This window comes from Lampetra planeri, chromosome 7 (assembly GCF_965212315.1).
Source record: "Lampetra planeri chromosome 7, kcLamPlan1.2.h2, whole genome shotgun sequence".
Classification (NCBI taxonomy): Eukaryota; Metazoa; Chordata; class Hyperoartia; order Petromyzontiformes; family Petromyzontidae; genus Lampetra; species Lampetra planeri.
In genome coordinates this window covers 13,575,263-13,593,312 of record NC_136113.1, presented here as the reverse complement: position 1 = coordinate 13,593,312, position 18,050 = coordinate 13,575,263, and the positions used below count along the sequence as shown (strand labels likewise).

Genomic DNA, 18,050 nt, shown 5'->3' with positions numbered 1-18,050 from the left:
ACATGTATGTCCTACGCTGAGTTGTACGTGTAAATATGTTGGCGAAAATCAAACAAACATCGACGATCAAACACAGCGACACACATCGTTACAATAGCAGATGCCGGTGACAATTGCCGGTGACGGTTGCCCCGAAGTTGCCGTCGTGCACCCACGTGACGACGGGATGAACCCCGAGGCGACAACACTTTAAAAACTGGACTTGATGATTGGAGAATGAAATTGATCAAATACCGCGCTTGCCTTTAAAAAACAGAAACATCTGTTGTTCTTTGCGATGTACAGCACACGTTTGTTAGTTAAAACAAAAGATACAGCGATGTTTTACAGCTCTAAACACGTGGCATTTTGTCGACGCGTTCTGGGACAGGGGCTGACCCAAGGCGGGGGTCGGGGGGGTGGGTAGAGGAGGGGGGGGCACATAGGGGGTGGGGGGGCATAAGGGGGGTGGGGGGGCATAGGGGGGTGGGGGGCATAGGGGGTTGGGGGGGCATAGTGGGGTGGGGGGGCATAGGGGGGTGGGGTGGGGGGGCATAGGGGGGTGGGGATGGGGGGCATCGGGGGTGGGGGGCATAGGGGGGTGGGGGGGCATAGGGTGGTGGGGTGAGGGGGTATAGGTGATAAGGGGGGCATAGGGGAGGGGGGGCATAGTGGGGTGGTACAAATCCGCGTCTTATTTTGCCCGCAAGGAAGTGCCACAGGTGTCGTCCGTGATCGCTCCGGCGAATACTCGCGCCAACCGGTGACCACGGCGGGCAGCGGTGGGTGTTGGGAGAGGGCAAAGTTCACCACAGGGCGCCATTTCTCCCACGTGTCTCCTCACTTGTTCAAGGTGAATACGCTTGTGAGACGTTAATGAAATGCTTCAGTAATTTTCTTCAAGCCAAAAAAGGTCTACCTCGCTTTTCGTTATCACAGAAAAGTACGTACGTTGGCACAATTGATTTTTTTAAACCTTCAAATATCCGGATTTACGTTATTTTAAGTCGTGTCCTTGCGCAACGCAAAATGCCTTCGTGCAAAATTTATTCCGAGCGTTTGCGCGTCACTGTACTCGTAGTGATAGCTCAGCTATCACGATAACAGTTTAAGGAATACAAACACTTGGGTGGTTACAGATCGATACGCGAATACTCGCAACGCTTTCTCTATACAGCTGAAATTTGGACCCTCGCTCATAAATTACTACTACAATGAATTGTAAGCTTTAAAAAGTTTAAGAAAACTTCTTGCTCAGGCAGGCATGATGTGCAATGCTTTATCTCCTTCTGACAGCCCTGATCCAGTGGTGTAAATTCCACATTTCTGTGTCAGGGGATGAGTAATATCCATTGGGCAACACTGGATAATTTGGGACTGTTGAACTATGGATCACAACATAGAAAGGCACAATTTCCCGAACAGTGCAGATATCGCTCGCTCTCCAAATACATTTATAATAAAGTATACGGTGCTTCACCCACCTACTGCTCGATGAAGGCCTCCCAATACCATGTCAGCAGTGGGTGGTGCTTGACCATACTTCACCACGCTGGTCAGTGCAGGATGGTTAAGGATGGGAGTCACACAGGTGCAGATATCGCTCAGATTGCCAGATTCAGAGAGCAATGCACTCATCAATGTGCCACCGCTCCCTCCCGCTTGTAATAATACTCTCGGTAAAATTGACTTTAAAAGGACATTGGCCACAGGCGGAACGAAGTTCCAGAGTGTACAGACTTTTGCAGCATCCGGCGTACAAACGGGTTACCCGGTTATTAAGAAAACACACGTTATCAACTGGCAGTGAACCGTATAAATCCGGCAGTCTACTGGTGGAATAGTGAATGAGAAGATGCACAGGTGGACTGGAAGTTCAACCTTTGCATTCAGTCAGTTACAAAAGGTCAGCTCAGAAATGTCCACAGTGAAGGAAGGTTTAACGATGGGCTCGGCCCAGATAAACGAACTAGTGGTTCAGTGGAGCTTCAAGTAACCGCGCAACTTTAATGTGTAAAAAGTTAGAAAAGGCAGTTTCGTAAAACTAGAGGAATTGTGTGTCCTACGCTGGCGTTTTAAATAAAGCGTAAGCAAGGCTTGGGAAATACAAAGTAGCAGAGCAAACCGCGACACCAGCGCAACAACGGCGATCCTTCATCTCTGCTGCTTGCTCGCGACCTCCTCTTCCACGTCGTTCCCAGTCCGTACCAAGTCCTGCTCCTCCACCACGAGCAGGCTGTAATCGTCCACCGCCACCTCCTCCACGGACGCCCCTCGGCTCGGCACGGGAGGCTTCGCAGCCTCGGTGCCGCCGGGCTGCCCGCCGGCGCCGCCCGCCGGCGCCTCTCCCTTCACGAAGGCCGGCTCCGTGTAGCGGTCGAGGTCCAGGGGCGGCGGTGGCGGCCGCGAAGCTTTCGCCGCCGCCGCCGGGCGGCGCGACGCGTCCCGCTCCTCCGCGTCGCGCGCGTCGCTGTGCACCAGCGCCGCCACCACGGTGCGCGTGACCACGCCGCCGCCGCCGCAAGCGACGGGGAAACATGCCGACTGGGACGCCGCGCCGTCGCAAACGTCGCCCGGGTCGGCCGGGAAGGCGTCGGCCGGCGGCTTTCCGGCGCCGCCCACCGCTGCTCCCCTCGCCTTGGCTCCGGCCTCCGACTTGGGCGCCGGCGCTCCGCCTGCCGCGCCGTCGGCCGCGTCGCCTCTTCCCCCTCCCGCCGCCGCTGCTGCCGCTGCCTTCCTGGGCGCGCGCACCGGCTTATCGTCGGGCTCGCGCGCGGGCAGCGTGGCGGCGTCGTGCCACCCCGGCGTGCCACCCTCCGCCCCGCCGTCGGCGCCCAGGGACTCCGAGGGCTCCATGTTGGCGTAGAGGACGTCCTCCTTGGCGCCCGGCTGGGGCAGGCCCTCGAGGAGGCCCTCGAGGGAGAGGCGCAGCGAGGAGAAGTCGGGCCGCTCGCCGGGCTCCGTCAGCCAGCAGCTCCACATGATGGAGTACCTGCGCGGGGGGGGCAGTGGACCCGCTCACTATGTTGTTTTGCACGGCCCCCCGCGTTGTCATTGTTCGGATCGGTGTCCGACGCACTGCGGTAGGCCTCGCTGCGCTCAGCTGTGTGCACTGCGGCGTGGAGTGGCACTGCGGCTGTGCCGTTTGTGACTGAGGTCGCGGGTGTTTGTGACGGAGCGAGGTGGTGGTTGTGTTGGTGGAGTGTGTAAGGTGGTTGGTGGTGGTGAGGTGGTGGTGGTGGTTGGTGGTGGTGTGAGTGAGTGAGGCGGTGGTGGTTGTGTTGGTAGTGCGAGTGAGGTGGTGGTTATGTTGGTGGAGTGAGTAAGGTGGTTGGTGGTGGTGGTGGTGAGAGTAAGGTGGTGGTGGTTGTGTTGGTAGTGCGAGTGAGGCGGTGGTGGTGGTTGTTGTTGGTGTTTGAGAATGAGGCCGCGTTGGCGTTGGCGTTGGCGGTGGCGGTGGTTGGTGGTGCGACGCTCTGTGGCTCACAGCTCGTTGAGGCAGGACGCCGGCTGCTTGAGGCGGTTCCCGGCCAGCAGGTACTCGTACATCTCGTGGTTCTGGATGCCGGGGTACGGCATCTTCCCCCACGTGACGATCTCCCACATGGTCACGCCGAACGCCCACTGGCCACGACACGCAGGGGACACCGCGCGTCGAGTGAGCCGTTGCTGAGCGTGTAAGGGTCCCTCTTTGTCGATCCACTGCTGGACGAGGGCGCGAAGTGGGTCGCGGGAGGTTTTTTTGTCTTCACACACTTCACCACACTGGTCAGTGCAGGCTGGTGAAGGCGTTTGGGGGGGGGGGGGGCGCTAGACGTTGGAGTACTGTACCGTACATTAATTGAGTTTTCTGACACTGCTCTCTGCTATACGATGCCGAGTCGTTATTTTTGTAGAGGTTTAAGGCGACGTGAGGAAGGTACGTTTAGCGCTCGCACGTGCCCGGCCGCCTTTGTCTTCCGAGTGCCATTGTTTGCACACCGTACTAGAGCAGAGCCAGCAAAGTGGACATTTTTATAGCAACCAAATACTCCTAAACTCATGTTGATTTTAAATGCGGAGGGAAAAACCGGAGGACCTGGAGAAAAATCCACGCTACCACGGGGAGAGAGACACCGCAAAACTCCAAATATACAACAGGCCTCGGGGTCGGGATCGATACCCACGACCTCCTGTGTACCAGGCGAGGTAGTTAACTTATTGCCACTGCGGTGGCGCCTTCCACCACGCACCACGTCACTCTTGGAGGTGTAGAGGCGGTCGGCCATGCTCTCGATGGCGATCCACTTGACGGGCATCTTGGAGATCTGGCCCTGCCGGTAGTAGTCGCCGCTGTAGATCTTCTTGGAGAGGCCAAAGTCGGCGACGCACACGGTCATGTCCTCGTGCAGCCTGCAGGGAGGGGAGGGAGGGAGAGGGGGCACACGCGCACGCACGCACCCACCCACGGGACATCATTGTTTACGTTCAGTTCCATCCGTTATATTTTCTACCACCTTGTTTTTTTATTGTTCGTCTCGTATGTTCGTCTCGTATGCATTGCCCAGTCTCCTATCGTCTTGTCTCGCGTGCTCAGTCTCATTCGTATTGTCTGTCGCTTGATCCTCAATGCGCATGGTGAGCAACTGATTCTTACGCTTCAGTGCCGCTCACCGCTGAGTCGAATAGTCGGCTGCAATCGATGCATCGTGAAGTGCCGACTCTGCGCCAGTGGCCAGGAGGAGGCCCCAATCCCCGATTTCCCCCTCAACCACCCCACCCCCACCCACCCACCCGTGCCTTCCCAGTGTTGGCAAAACTTAGCAAATGTTGTCGTCACTCGATCGTGCAACGTTTCAAGTCTTCCCCTAGCGACAACATTTTGTCGGAGCAATTGGCGTCGTACGGAACTGCGCCACTCAGAACGTCCCTCGGTGACCATGAACGGTTTAAACGTCAATCGTGCAAGCCAGCGTTCACTGCAGGACATCTATTTCATTTAAGGATGAGTTTTCTCCGTGCAGTAATTTCTCCGATGGTCCGTTCCCTTCGTCGTTGTCATTTTATTTATTTATTCATTTGCTTATTTGTTTATTTATTTTATTTGCTTTGCCACTTTGGTCACCCAGGTCACTCTTGCAAATGAGACTCATCCCGGTCCCTTGAATTTCCACCGAATGAAAAACTAAATAAGCTCGACTTAAAATCGAGTGACTTTCTAGGACTACGACATTGCTGTGAGAGCGAGTCCAGATGCGTATCAAAGATCCTGTATCGGTTCACTCGGTGGCTACGAGATGTTAAACACCTCGCCTGGTATGCAGGAGGTAGTCGGTTCGATCCCGACCCCGATGCCTGTATATTTAGAGATTGCATTTGCTCCAAGTGGTTGCTTGGAGTTTTCTCCGGAATCTCCGATTTTTATCCTCCACATTTAGAAACATGCATTTCGAGGATTTGGCTGCTATAAATTTTCACATGATAAGCAACTGCATTGGATTATCATTCGTGGGTGGCCAGGTCGCTTCTGAACAAGAGCTATATAGCTTAGTGGGCCTCACCTGGTAAAATATAAATGTTAAAATAGAATTAATACTCGGTGATTGGTCGAGAGACACTTCTGATGACTTCAGAAGGCCCATCGGGCGATGTGAAGTTAATCGTTTTTGTTGGCGAATTTCACTCTCGACAACACTCACATGCAGTTTCGTGCGGCGAGGTCGCGGTGGATGAAGTGTCGGCTGGAGAGGTACTCCATCCCGTGCGCCACGTCCACCATGAAGCGCACCAGCATCTGCATAGGCACGTACTGCAAGACAAAGATCCCCCGTGTAGCCTTAACACGCTGTTGGGGCAAGTGCGGTTCGCGAGCACCGCTGAAGGCTGGCACGGCACACGAAGTGGGCGGATGGCCAGCACCACGCCCCGGCCGCCTTTGTCTCCCCAGCGGTGGTGTTAACACGCCGCGCCTTGTATTACTTTGAGGCTGACTTAATGTAGGGGAGGCCCAGGACCGCTTCAGTTAACCGCTTCACTTACCCTGTAAACACAAGTAGTCACGTCCATGCGCGCACATCAAAGATCAAAGATCCCCCGTATAGCCTTAACAGACTGTAGGGGCAAGTGCTGTTAGCGAGCACCTATGAAGGCTGGCACGGCACACGAGGGGGTGGGTGGCCAACACCACTCCCGGCCGCCTTTGTCTCCCCAGTGCGCGCACATAGACACTTGTACAAACACAACATCCTCCGCATATCCATACACATTGCTCCACCACTGGAGCTATGCACTTGTAAATCTCGATTGAAAACTGATTCCTTTACAACTGTTTTTTGTGTTTCGTTCGCTGTCCTTCCCCCCTGCACTTCCGAGTAGCACGGTTGGCTACGTACGGTGTGAAAGAAGTTCACATACACACACAATACGTATGCACATACACTGAGCGGGGCCGCTTTTTGAAGTGCGGCAGCTGCTGAGAAGTGGACGCGAATGTGGCCGTTTATTTTTCCCCGGGGGGGGGGGGGGGGGACGGACAGCCTCAGGGGTGTTCCCCTTCAAGAAGAGTGCCACAGCGTCGTGAAGTTCGTGCCAATCCCATTAACTAGGACTGGGCTCCACGCGGGATAAGTAGGCCTAAACACCCGGAGGAAGCCCACCACGTGGACGAGGCGATACCGCTGAAAGGTGTGGACAGACGAGCTTCGCGATCCCATCGTCCTCAGAGCCCCAGGTTGGCCCGTCATCCCTACAGGGTCAATGCAGTTTGGTGCCACCTTGTGACGCGTCAACAAGTTGGTCGTTCTGAATGACAGAGTGTGCGCCTGCTGCCACTGGTGCCCGACCGCCGCGTCGTGGGGCTGTCTCATGCAATGTAGCAGAACCCTCCTGAATGATAACAACAATAACAATTTACTACATTTTCTCTTTTCCCCATTCCTATAGCGCAAGGCTATCATGAAGGTGCATTATTTCCCAGATGAGTATAGTCTACGAGTGCTGCTGATAGTGCTGCTAGTGGTGCTGCTAGTGCTGCTGATAGTGGAGCTAATAGTGCTGCTAGTGCTGCTGATAGTGGTGCTGCTAGTGCTGCTAGTGCTGCTGATAGTGGTGCTAATAGTGCTGCTAGTGCTGTTGATAGTGGAGCTAATAGTGCTGCTAGTGCTGTTGATAGCGGTGCTAATAGTGCTGCTAGTGCTGTTGATAGTGGAGCTAATAGTGCTGCTAGTGCTGCTGATAGCGGTGCTAATAGTGCTGCTAGTGCAGTTGATAGTGGAGCTAATAGTGCTGCTAGTGCTGTTGATAGTGGAGCTAATAGTGCTGCTAGTGCTGCTGATAGCGGTGCTAATAGTGCTGCTAGTGCTGCTGATAGTGGTGCTAATAGTGCTGCTAGTGCTGTTGATAGTGGAGCTAATAGTGCTGCTAGTGCTGTTGATAGCGGTGCTAATAGTGCTGCTAGTGCTGCTGATAGTGGTGCTGCGAGTGCTGCTAGTGCTGCTAGTGCTGTTGATAGCGGTGCTAATAGTGCTGCTAGTGCTGTTGATAGCGGTGCTAATAGTGCTGCTGATAGTGGAGCTAATAGTGCTGCTAGTGCTGTTGATAGCGGTGCTAATAGTGCTGCTAGTGCTGTTGATAGTGGAGCTAATAGTGCTGCTAGTGCTGCTGATAGTGGAGCTAATAGTGCTGCTAGTGCTGTTGATAGCGGTGCTAATAGTGCTGCTAGTGCTGCCGTTAGTGGTGCTGCTAGTGCTGCTAGTGCTGCTAGTGCTGCTAGTGCTGCTAGTGCTGCTAGTGCTGCTAGTGCTGCTAGTGCTGCTAGTGCTGCTAGTGCTGCTAGTGCTGCTAGTGCTGCTGATAGTGGAGCTAATAGTGCTGATGCTAGTGCTGCTGCTAGTGTTGCTAGTGCTGCTAGTGCTGCTAGTGCTGCTAGTGCTGCAAGGGTGACCGGAGCTGGCCGAGTCGTACCACGGGGATTTCCCCGATGCGCGAGCGCAGCAGGTAGCTGTGCAGGTCCCCGTGCCGCATGAACGGCAGCACCACCATGGGCCGCGGGAGCCTCCGCTGCTCGTCCACTGACATGCACACCCCTGCACAAAGACACACACACACAGGTCCTCCGTGTAGCCTTAAAAGACTGTTGAAGGCCGGCACGGCACACGAGGGGGATGGGTAGCCAACACCACGCTCCGGCCGCCTTTGTCTCCACAGTGGCGATGTTTATACAATGCACCAGGTACTCATTTGAGGCTGAGTCGAACTAGGGGAGGCCCGGGACCGGTTCTGATAATAATCGATACTGGTGTTGGCCGTGAGTGAGAATCGAACTCGGGTCGCCAGGTTCGTAGCGCAGTGCGCTAACCGCTACACTGCCGCTCCCCCACACCCCTGCCTGAAACAACACACACGCAATAGTGGTGCTGCACAGCGACAGGATCAGCATTAATTTAGTCATCAGCAGCAGCAGCAGCAACAGCCACGGCCACTCCACTGCTTGACGAAGGCCTCCCCGAGCAGGTGCCTTCGCTCGCGATCCCGCGATGTAACTCACGATCCATCCAGCACCTGCACGCAAATTGACTTCAGCGGACAGCGCACGGCTGACGACGTTTCCGACGTCGTGTGTGGCGCGACAACGTCTGCACATTATCCCACGATCGGATTCTCCGACTCTCGAGCTGCACTCGACGGAACGGCTTCGATCGACGACGCGTCATCTTCAAAACCCTCTCCAGGGTGGGGTGGGGGGGGGGGACTCTCACATGGGAGTTCAAACTCGCCCGAAAAATCCGACGGCGCCTCAAGTGGCATCTTTTGCCGTCCGCGACGATGCTCCAGGAGGCTCGCCCAAGGTCACTTGACGCGACTCGATGCCACGGAATTTCAAATATCTGGGAGCGTTGCTCCGGTTCCCACGGCCGGGCTGAAACGCAAAACTTTCGTTCTGCGTGGGGCCGTCCACGCTCTGCTCTCTACGGCTCTCCGGCGTGTCTCCAGATTGAGCGGCGCGTTGTTCAGCCGCGACGAAGAATGCTCCCAGGCCGTGCGGCGAAACGTCGGACGTCGTGCCGAACAACACGGCAAGCTAAACTGAAACTAAACTATTCTTATTTTTTTATTTAAAGCTTTCGTGACTGCAGGGATTCATATTCTTGGTTCTTTCGGTAAAGTCACGTAGAAGGGAAATAATAAAATAATATAAATATAAAACAATAAAAATTCTCACGACGTTTCGACTGCAACACAAGCAATCATCATCAGGTGTGAAATACACAGACTTATTTTACCAGGTAATGCCCACTGAGCTACGTTGCTCTTTTTCAGAAGCGACCTGGCCACAAGTGATAGCCCAACGAAGTGGCTTATCGTGTGCAAATTTATATCAGCCAAATACTCATTGCGCACGTTTCTAAATTTGGAGGGGAAAACCGGAGGACCTGGAGAAAAATCCACGCGACCACGGGGAGAACATGCAAACTCCAAATATACAACAGGCATCAGGGTCGGGATCGAACCCATGGCCTCCTCTTCTTGGTTCTTTCGGTAAAGTCACGTAGAAGTAATAAAAATAAAACATAATAAAATAATTCTAGATTTTAAGCTTTCGTGACTGCAAGGATTCATATTCTTAGGTTTTACCCACGTGACTTTACCGAAAAAACCTAAGAATAATAAAATAATTCTCACGACGTTTCGACCACAACGCAAGCAGCCATCCTCAGGTGAAAACCAGGTCTGTCGAGGCGACAGCGTCTGGCCTCCTGTAAACTAGGCTAGGTTGTTAACATCTCGCAACCCGAAAACTCATTGGTGGGTGCAATGATTTCTCCCTGCAACGGAAACGGCATCACCGTGCCACGTGTGCCCCCTTGGCCACCACTGAACCCACAGCCGGCCTCGGCATCTGAACTGGATCTTCATTTTCTCTCTCCGCTCTGACTTGGACAGTACATCAGAAGAGTGTCCACGCACACACGCACGCAGAGAATCACCGGGGAGCCGCTGATGGACGACGCTTGACACCGTTGCCCTGCACCGTTTGCTATGCTGGGAACATCGCAAAACCTGCGCAGCAGCCAACAATGCATCCCGGGGGGTGGTGGAGGGGGTGCGGTGGGGGGGGGGGTGGGGACCATAGTTGGCTACGTACAGTACGAAAGAAGTCCAACACACACACAAGTCACACGCGGGAGAGGCTGGTGGAGGAGGAGCGACTCACCCAGGAGACGGATGACGTTGGGATGATCGAATTCCATCATCCGCACGGCCTCGCTCAGGAAGTCGTCCATGTCCCCGCGGAAGCAGATGTCCACTGGCGACACACGCACGCACGCAGGAGGGGTCGGCAGTACACGCGTTAACACGTGTGCGTACGCAACAGCAGCGGCCGCCGTTCGACAGTGACGTCACCGCGGTGCCTGTGCCAGGCTAGGTACACTTTGAGGGCATGCGAAGTGTCACAAGAGTGCTGCTAGGTCACGCAACAGACCCGGGTGTTATGGGCTCATTGACTACCTTGAGATATTTTCTTATCCTGTTTTATGGTTATAGAGCGCCTTAGCTCAAGGCGCTTAGCGTAGTTTAAAAAGCTGTAACTAGAAAATGGAGTGATTTAGATGGCAGGGGGCAGTGCAAAGGCCGAGGAACGAGTGACCGCAGCAGAGGGCACACAGGGGTCACGGAAGGGCAAGGGAGGGGCCAGACAGAGTGAAGGGGCGAGAAGGGCGGGGAAAGCAATGGGCAATGGAGAAGAAGTGACGCTTTGAGAGAGATGTCACACATGTACGCACACATGCACAGTTATACACACAGACACCCACACGCGCACTTGGAGACAGTAGCACACACGAAGGTTTATATACGCACACACGAGTGTACACACGCACGCCTGTGCACTCGTACACACACCCGTACATAAAACAAACATGTGCACGCTCACACATGGATACAAAGAAGACACAGACGAAGATCCCCCGATGTAGTCTTAACAGACCGTTGGGGCAAGTGCTGTAAGCGAGCACCTATGAGACATACACACACGTGGAGACACACACACACACGGAGACGCGCACAGGAGCACGACAACATCGCACGCAAAAAACATCCAAGAGGTCGGCCAAAGCCCCATCGTTAAGCGCCATCAATCACGATCGCGAACCTTCTCCACACAAACACCCGTCGCAGACAAACCCAGAGCCGTGTCGGGCCCAGACGGCTTCCAGATGTGAGCTGACCGGTCAGCCACACGCGAGAGGGCCTCCCCCCCCTCCCCCCCCCCACCAAATTTGGTGGCGCATTCTACAAGAGGTCCGATGAGCAACGCGTCGGCACCGGCGATCTCGGTTCGGGAAGTTCGACAGCGGCCGGACGTACATTCCAGGCGCCGTCAGAGGTGTTGGGCAATCGTTCGTCTCGTCGTGGAGTTGTATTCTGCTTCGAGCGCAATGAGCAACAGACGCGGCCAGGCGGCCCCGGTGGTCGAGAGCGAGCGCCTCGCGATCGGAAGGTCGCGAGTTCACATCCTGGTCGGGAGTTGGTTCGGCATGATCATCCCTCCGCCCGTTTAAAAAGCGAGTACTGCTTTGTGGGGAAGTCAACAGTGGTTGTCCTGTGGATAGACTCGCCCCCCCGCCGCCCCCTGCCACAAAAAGGAACTTGGAATTGCCACCATTGGCTCGGGGGCTCTCAAAAGGAAACGAGCATCGCCTCGATGCTCGTTGAGCAGACGATCACTTTTTAGTTGAACTTTTGACTTTGAGTAGGAATGCGATAAAAAAAAACGACTCGCACTCAAACAAACTAGCAACGTGAGTTGCAGGCCACGCGGCGAGATGATTCGTTGGGGAAAGAGCGCGCGCACTCAGAACAAAGCCTCACTCTTCATGGTCTTCACCGCCACCTTCACTTCCGTGTCCCCGTGTTTCTTGAGCTTCCCCTCGATGACGGATCCAAATTCACCTGTGGGGGTGGACAGGAGTGGAGAGGAGAGACAGCAGAGACAGGAGCGACGTTCGACACCCAACTCGTGTTTCTACCCACATTTTAAGCTGCGGAGTTGTAGGCCGGTGAGGCTAGGTCGCGGATATGTAACGACGGGTCGATTCATCGATTAAACTCGTTTCTTGCGCACGCAATGCACTCACCGTGGTGGGAATCAGTAATTGCGTGGCTGAGGGGCTCCAGACAGCAGATGGGCACCAGTGACTTAATGCTAAATTTGAGCAGGAAACCACTTTGACTCGAACTAAACTATGAAGCTAAACAATTTTTTTTATTTTACCAGGTAAAGCCCACTGAGCTAGATATCTCTTTTTCAGAAGTGAGTTATCCACAAGTGAGAGCCCAATGGAGTGGCTTAGCAAGCGCAAATTTACAGCAGGCAAATACTGTAAACATATGACCACGGGGAGATAGAGACACACACACTCCAAATATACAGGAGGCATCAGGGTCGGGATCGAACCCACGACTTCCTGCATACCAGGCGAGGTAGTTACCATCACTTAGCCACCGTGATGATGATGGTGAGAGATAGAGAGAGACGCAAACGCCAAATATACAGCAGCAGGCGTCAGGGTCGGGATCGGGATGGAATCCACGACCTCCTGCATACCAGGCGAGGTAGTTACCATCTCTCCACCGCGGCGCCCTTTGAGGCTTGAGGCCGGCCACGAGTGAGGATGGTGACCTCGTGGGGGTGGGGGGTGGGGGTGGGGGGGGAAGGGCCTCACCTTCCCCCAGCACCTTGCCCAGGCTCAGCAGACGTCGGTCGAGCATCACGTCCTTCAGCTTGAGGTTCAGCTCCTCGCTGATGCCCAGCCGCTGCACTGCGCATGCGCGCGCGGTAGGGGGCAGCAGCACACGCGGGCGTGAGGTGACGCGCTCAGGGCAATGCGATCGCGAACGATTGTTTTTACGACGGGTCCGATTTACGACGACGCACGCTGGCGACGTTTAGCCGAACCGCCCCTTTGTTGTGCGCGTGTCAGCTTGCTGTCCTTGCGCCCGCGCCTCCGATTGGCAACGGTTGGCTACGTACGGTGCGAAAGAAGTTCAACATGCATGGAGTACGCACGTAACTTGATTCGCGTCTTCCCGAAACGACTTCCGAACGCAATTTTGAACATGGTGAGCCTCGTGTCCGATGTGACCTGGCGTGGAGCTTTTGTTTTCGTCAAGTGTTTGTTTGTGCGTGTGGCTTTTAACCCATGAAACCCCGTGGAATACGGCTGATTAAATGGAGGGGGGAAAAAACACATCGGCTCGTGACGTTTCTGCTGTTTCTACTGTCAATGGAAAAATAGGGGGGGGGGGGGGTCTGATTTACGACGGCCGGGTTTCTAGGGACACGTCGTGACGTCGTAAAGGCGGGGACCGCCTGTACTCTCCCTGCTCACTGCGCAGGTTTTCGCGGTTGCGCTTCAGTATCGCTCTCCCGTGCGTGCGTGTGTGTTTTTCGGGCTGTTCGACAACGATGTCCGACGTTTCGGATTGCAAGTGCTCCCGTGAGCTTCCCCACGGCGCGCGTTCGGCAGCCGGGGGAGAAGCTCTCTCGGCACGCGGTGCGAAACGTCTGGACGCCGTGCAGACACAACAACGCCCACCGCGATGCAGCGCGAGCACGCGGCAGAGAGCCATGTGGATCCACTTCGCACCCCTCCCCAGTCCTCGATCGAACATCGCGTCACGTTCGTGAAATAGGCACGCCGTCGTAAATCGTGCCTGTTGTAACTAAACACAAAGCACAGCAAGGGGCTAACGCCGCGCATGGCCGGTGAACGCCAGGCCTCTGCCGGTGGGAGGGGGGTGGGCGGAGACGGGGCAGCAACGCAACGCGTGGCCTCACTCACACGTGGCCTTCATGGACCTCTTGGAGTAGGACTTCTTGACTTGGTAGCGTACCAGCGGCTCCTCCGAGTCCTGGCCGGGGCCGAACGCGTTACTGGAAGGGGGATGGGGGGCGAGAGACGCAGACGCGCATGAGCGGCAGGCCCGGCAGCTGCCGTGATCGCGAATGGAGAGACGGGGAAAAGGTGGCATTAAAAGCAGCCCAAATGATATATACAATCTTGACCTAAAGCTTTCGTGACTGCAGGAATTCATATTCTTTGGGTCTTTCGGTAAAGTCACGTAGATAGGTTCAAAGAAAATAACAACAATATATACAATATATACAATCCCGTATGTGGCATTCATTTGCAAGAAGAGTAGACGGGACACATGCTATCCCCATGCCAATCAAGCTGGCATCTTAGCCCCTAGCCTTACCCCGAATCTTAACAACGCTCTGTAGCCAAATAGTCACAAGCACCAGAAATACCCTTGACCCCTAACAAGCCAGTCACCGGCCCTGCGCCTAAATACTACAACTAACGTTAATTAGTTTTTCACCCCTTTATCTGGCAACAAAACTGACACCTTTTTTACAAGGAGTCATGTTTGCATAGACCACAATACCTGCAGTCATAATGCAAACAAAAAACATAACTCTGATAATGTATGCACTGTCCTTGAAGTTGATTGGTCCACACCCGAGACAGCTTTCCTTAGAGCCTAGTCTCATATGGTGTTGGACCAGATGACGCCAAAAGGCGCACAACTCAAAAACAATGCACCATCAGAGTATGAGAGCTCGGGGTAAGCGTTTACACCATTGGAACCTCATTTGCCAGTAAAAAGGAAAGCTGTCTCGGGTGTGGACCAATCAACTTCAAGGACAATGCAAAAAAAAAACATAACTCTGATAATGTTATCAGAGTTCTGTTTTTTTTGCATTATGACTGCAGGTATTGTGGTCAATGCAAACATGACTCCTTGTAAAAAAAAGGTGTCAGTTTGATTGCCAGGTAAAAGGGTAAAAAAAGAATTCTCATATTTTTTACTGGCAAATGAGGTTCCAATGGACTTCAACTAGCCTCCAGTGCACTAGCACCAACCCGAACAAACTCGCCGACAATCTTCTCTCCCAAGCACTACCCCTAGGCAGCTCTCCAAGCAGCGACGAGCACGATCACACTGAGCGACGGGCCAAGCGGCCCGATCCCGGACACCAAAAGACTCAACAACTCGTCTCATGGAAGTAGCGCACAAGTAATGTGTTATTGAGGAATTTGTACTCATCGCACGGGAAAGGATATGGTCACGGTGCAATTACGCGAATGGAGTGGGGAGGGGGTGTGTGTTAACAAAGCTCTGCGAATTAGACGGAACAACGAAGAAATGCAAACGAGATGGGAGAATGAAAAATAAGAATAGGTTTTACCCTTTCTGGCAACAAAACACGAGGTATTAAGATGTTCAAACACCAAATAGATACATTTTGCAAGGAATCAAGTCTGCATTAACCACACGTACTTGTGGTGAACATGCAAACAAACATGTTCTGATATAATATGCGCAATGTCTTTCAAACTGATTGGCCTACGGCAGAGACAGCCTTCTGTATGGCCGCGTCTCACCGGTGTCAGACCAGAGAACGCCAAATGGCGAACAGCACAAGGACAATGCCACACGTATCAGAGCACTTAACACGTCACGGTGAGCAGCTATATCACGGGACATTTTTTCCAGCATCAAAGTATGAAAAATGAGAATAGGTATTAAGATGAGATGGAAGAAGTGAAACGAAACGCAATTTTACTGAACATTTCATTCGTATTTCATGACATATTGGGTCATCTGTACGAGTTTACATGCAGACAGAGGGAATCCATCAATACGTTCAGAGTCAGTGGAAAAGCATTGAATCCTCGCCCCGATTCGTGACGATGCAGGAGGGGGGATGTGCCCTGTGACCAAAAAAAAAACTATTTAATATCCACAAACTGGGCAGAACAAACCATCGCAACGTGGCGAGTAGCGAAATGCAGAAGCGGCGTGCTTCTTAAGGGAAGATACAAAGCACCATTTGAAAACATTTTAATTGCTGACTTTGCAGCGACAAACCGAGGACGCGCTGTGATTTCACAGTTCACTTGGAGGCATGGGAAGTGACTTTGTGATTCATTTGGCTTCCTTTTTATTTCGTTTTTGGGGAACTCTCTCCGAACCCAAGCCCCCCGCCCCGGCTTCCGCAATGCAGCGGTCGGGAAACACGCCGAGGCTTTGGGGGGGGGGGCACTGAACAACGTCTCGACAAGCGCACGGGCGGAGTCGAACGCGTTGCGAATGGCGAGGGGGCTGTGAAGACGCGTCGATTCGTCGATTGAGTTTTGTGCGTAAGGTGGACTTCTTTCGTGCCGTACGTCGCCAACCGTGTCAATCGGAGGTGTTCGGGGGAGGGGGGGGTGGGGGAATGTCGCGGCAAATCTTGGACTCGCGATACAGTACTAGCCATGAAGGGCGTGCGTACGAATCCGTGGGGATTTATTTATTTATTGTGTCTGTCGTGGGTTCATATGAGCTCTGCAGCCGCAAGTGGCTGCTTACGTTCACTTAAAATGCGAGAAAAACAAGGATTGATTCATTGACGGCGGAGGGGGAAGGTGCCGGGGGGGGGGGCGATCGTTACTCCTCCATTTGACTCGTCGTCGACTGGAATAATAATGGGCAGTGTAAAACAGTTCGCCTCCTGGTTGCATATTTAATTTTGAGCTTTTGGTGTTGGGCAAAGAGATGAATAATCCATCTGGAGCTCCCGCAGGGAAGTGCATCGCCCACCCCCCACCACTTCCCATGTTAGAGAACGGCCTGTGGAAGCAGATATCTCAGGACTACTTATATGATATCTGCTTCCTCTTAATCTGCACACTAGGGGGAGGCACTTTCTTAGCTGTACCCGTGTTGTAAAACCTGGCATGGTCTGCCCCAGTGCAGTCCGTCTCATGTTCCGTCTCATTTGTGCTGTCCATCTCATTTGTTGTCCCATACATTCTGTAAGTTCATTGGCCACTGATTTACATATCACGAGCATATACTTTCTTTAAAACGTGATTCAATGAATGTGCCCCCAGCGCAAGAATCTATTAAAATCGATTAATCGTTACAATAAAAAAAAACTTAATTCATGTAATAATTTCTTTAAACTAATTAAATCTTAATACAAATTTTGTGTAGATAAAAGTAGGTGTTTTATTATTGTAATGAAAAATCTACGTGATTTTTTTTTACGAATCGTTCATTTCCATATATATTAAGAAGAAGCAAAAAAAACGAATTTATCTTACAGCGTCAACAACCAAGAACCGAAGCACCCGGATTTTCCTGATATTAAAAAAACCGTCACCCGCAAGTCTGCCTGCAGCCACTGCTCCCCTCCCGCCCGTTCTCCCCGATCGTTTTCAGTTTATCGCTGTACGTACATTTCACATCGCTGCATCGTTGAAACTCCGGTACAAACGTGGGATTGCAGCCGCCTTCCGCGCGCGCGCGCGCGCGTGTCCCGTCATGCGCGGGCACGCACGGGCGAGTCTGAGTCAATTCTTACACTTGCTGGAAATGATGGAAGAGAGTCTCGCGACAGTGACACTGACGTTCTTGTAATCCTCGAATCGTCGTCCGGCCAGCGTGCATGCGACACTGGATACACATCCGAGTGACAAGCGATTCTAATTGCTGTGATAACTTCTCACAGTTGTACATGATATCACATTTGTAGATGTGACGATTATCGCGAGATCAGTTTCCCGGCCCAGTGGCTCAGCAGTAGAGCAAGTTGCAAAACAGTGTTTGTCCTTTGCCCTACCTCGCCATAGGAATGTGGAATTGCCATGACTGGCTCCGAGCTGTAAACAGGAAATGAGCATCGCCTCAATGCTGATGTCATTGTGTTGTGCTTTGCTGTACTGCAGCAAATCAGAACCGCACTCCAAAGTGTCTCATCTGCAGTTCACTCAACTTATGCCTTCAAAACTATAACCGTGTTTGCGCACACGCTGTCAATTATGCACGCGTGTAATGACGTCATTACATGAACTGCGAAAGTGATGGCGTCATATCATTGCCATGCCGTCAATGACTTTGAAAAACGGTCTGCAAAGCACTAACTTAATGGATAATATGTTTACTTTTATTTACACATTTTAAAATTGAGTTGGTCACTCTCGTCAATATTTTGTCAGGGAATAAGATATTAAAGTTAAATAAAATGAGCAACGAAA

At 52.9% G+C, this 18,050-nt stretch overlaps 1 protein-coding gene across 1 annotated transcript in view; it reads right to left on the bottom strand.

Annotated features, from left to right (window-relative positions):
* Positions 1 to 1,009: 1,009 nt before the first annotated feature.
* LOC144720019 (tyrosine-protein kinase receptor UFO-like) overlaps positions 1,010 to 18,050 on the bottom strand; it is a 69,109-nt gene continuing 52,068 nt past the window's right edge. The window contains exons 11-19 of the mRNA XM_078596436.1: positions 13,803 to 13,894; positions 12,684 to 12,779; positions 11,830 to 11,910; positions 10,172 to 10,264; positions 7,921 to 8,042; positions 5,658 to 5,767; positions 4,212 to 4,371; positions 3,467 to 3,603; positions 1,010 to 2,971 (exon numbers count right to left, since the gene is read on the bottom strand). Coding sequence (XP_078452562.1) covers positions 2,134 to 2,971; positions 3,467 to 3,603; positions 4,212 to 4,371; positions 5,658 to 5,767; positions 7,921 to 8,042; positions 10,172 to 10,264; positions 11,830 to 11,910; positions 12,684 to 12,779; positions 13,803 to 13,894 — 1,729 coding nt within the window. The 3' untranslated portion in view covers positions 1,010 to 2,133. The remainder of the gene's footprint in view (positions 2,972 to 3,466; positions 3,604 to 4,211; positions 4,372 to 5,657; positions 5,768 to 7,920; positions 8,043 to 10,171; positions 10,265 to 11,829; positions 11,911 to 12,683; positions 12,780 to 13,802; positions 13,895 to 18,050) is intronic.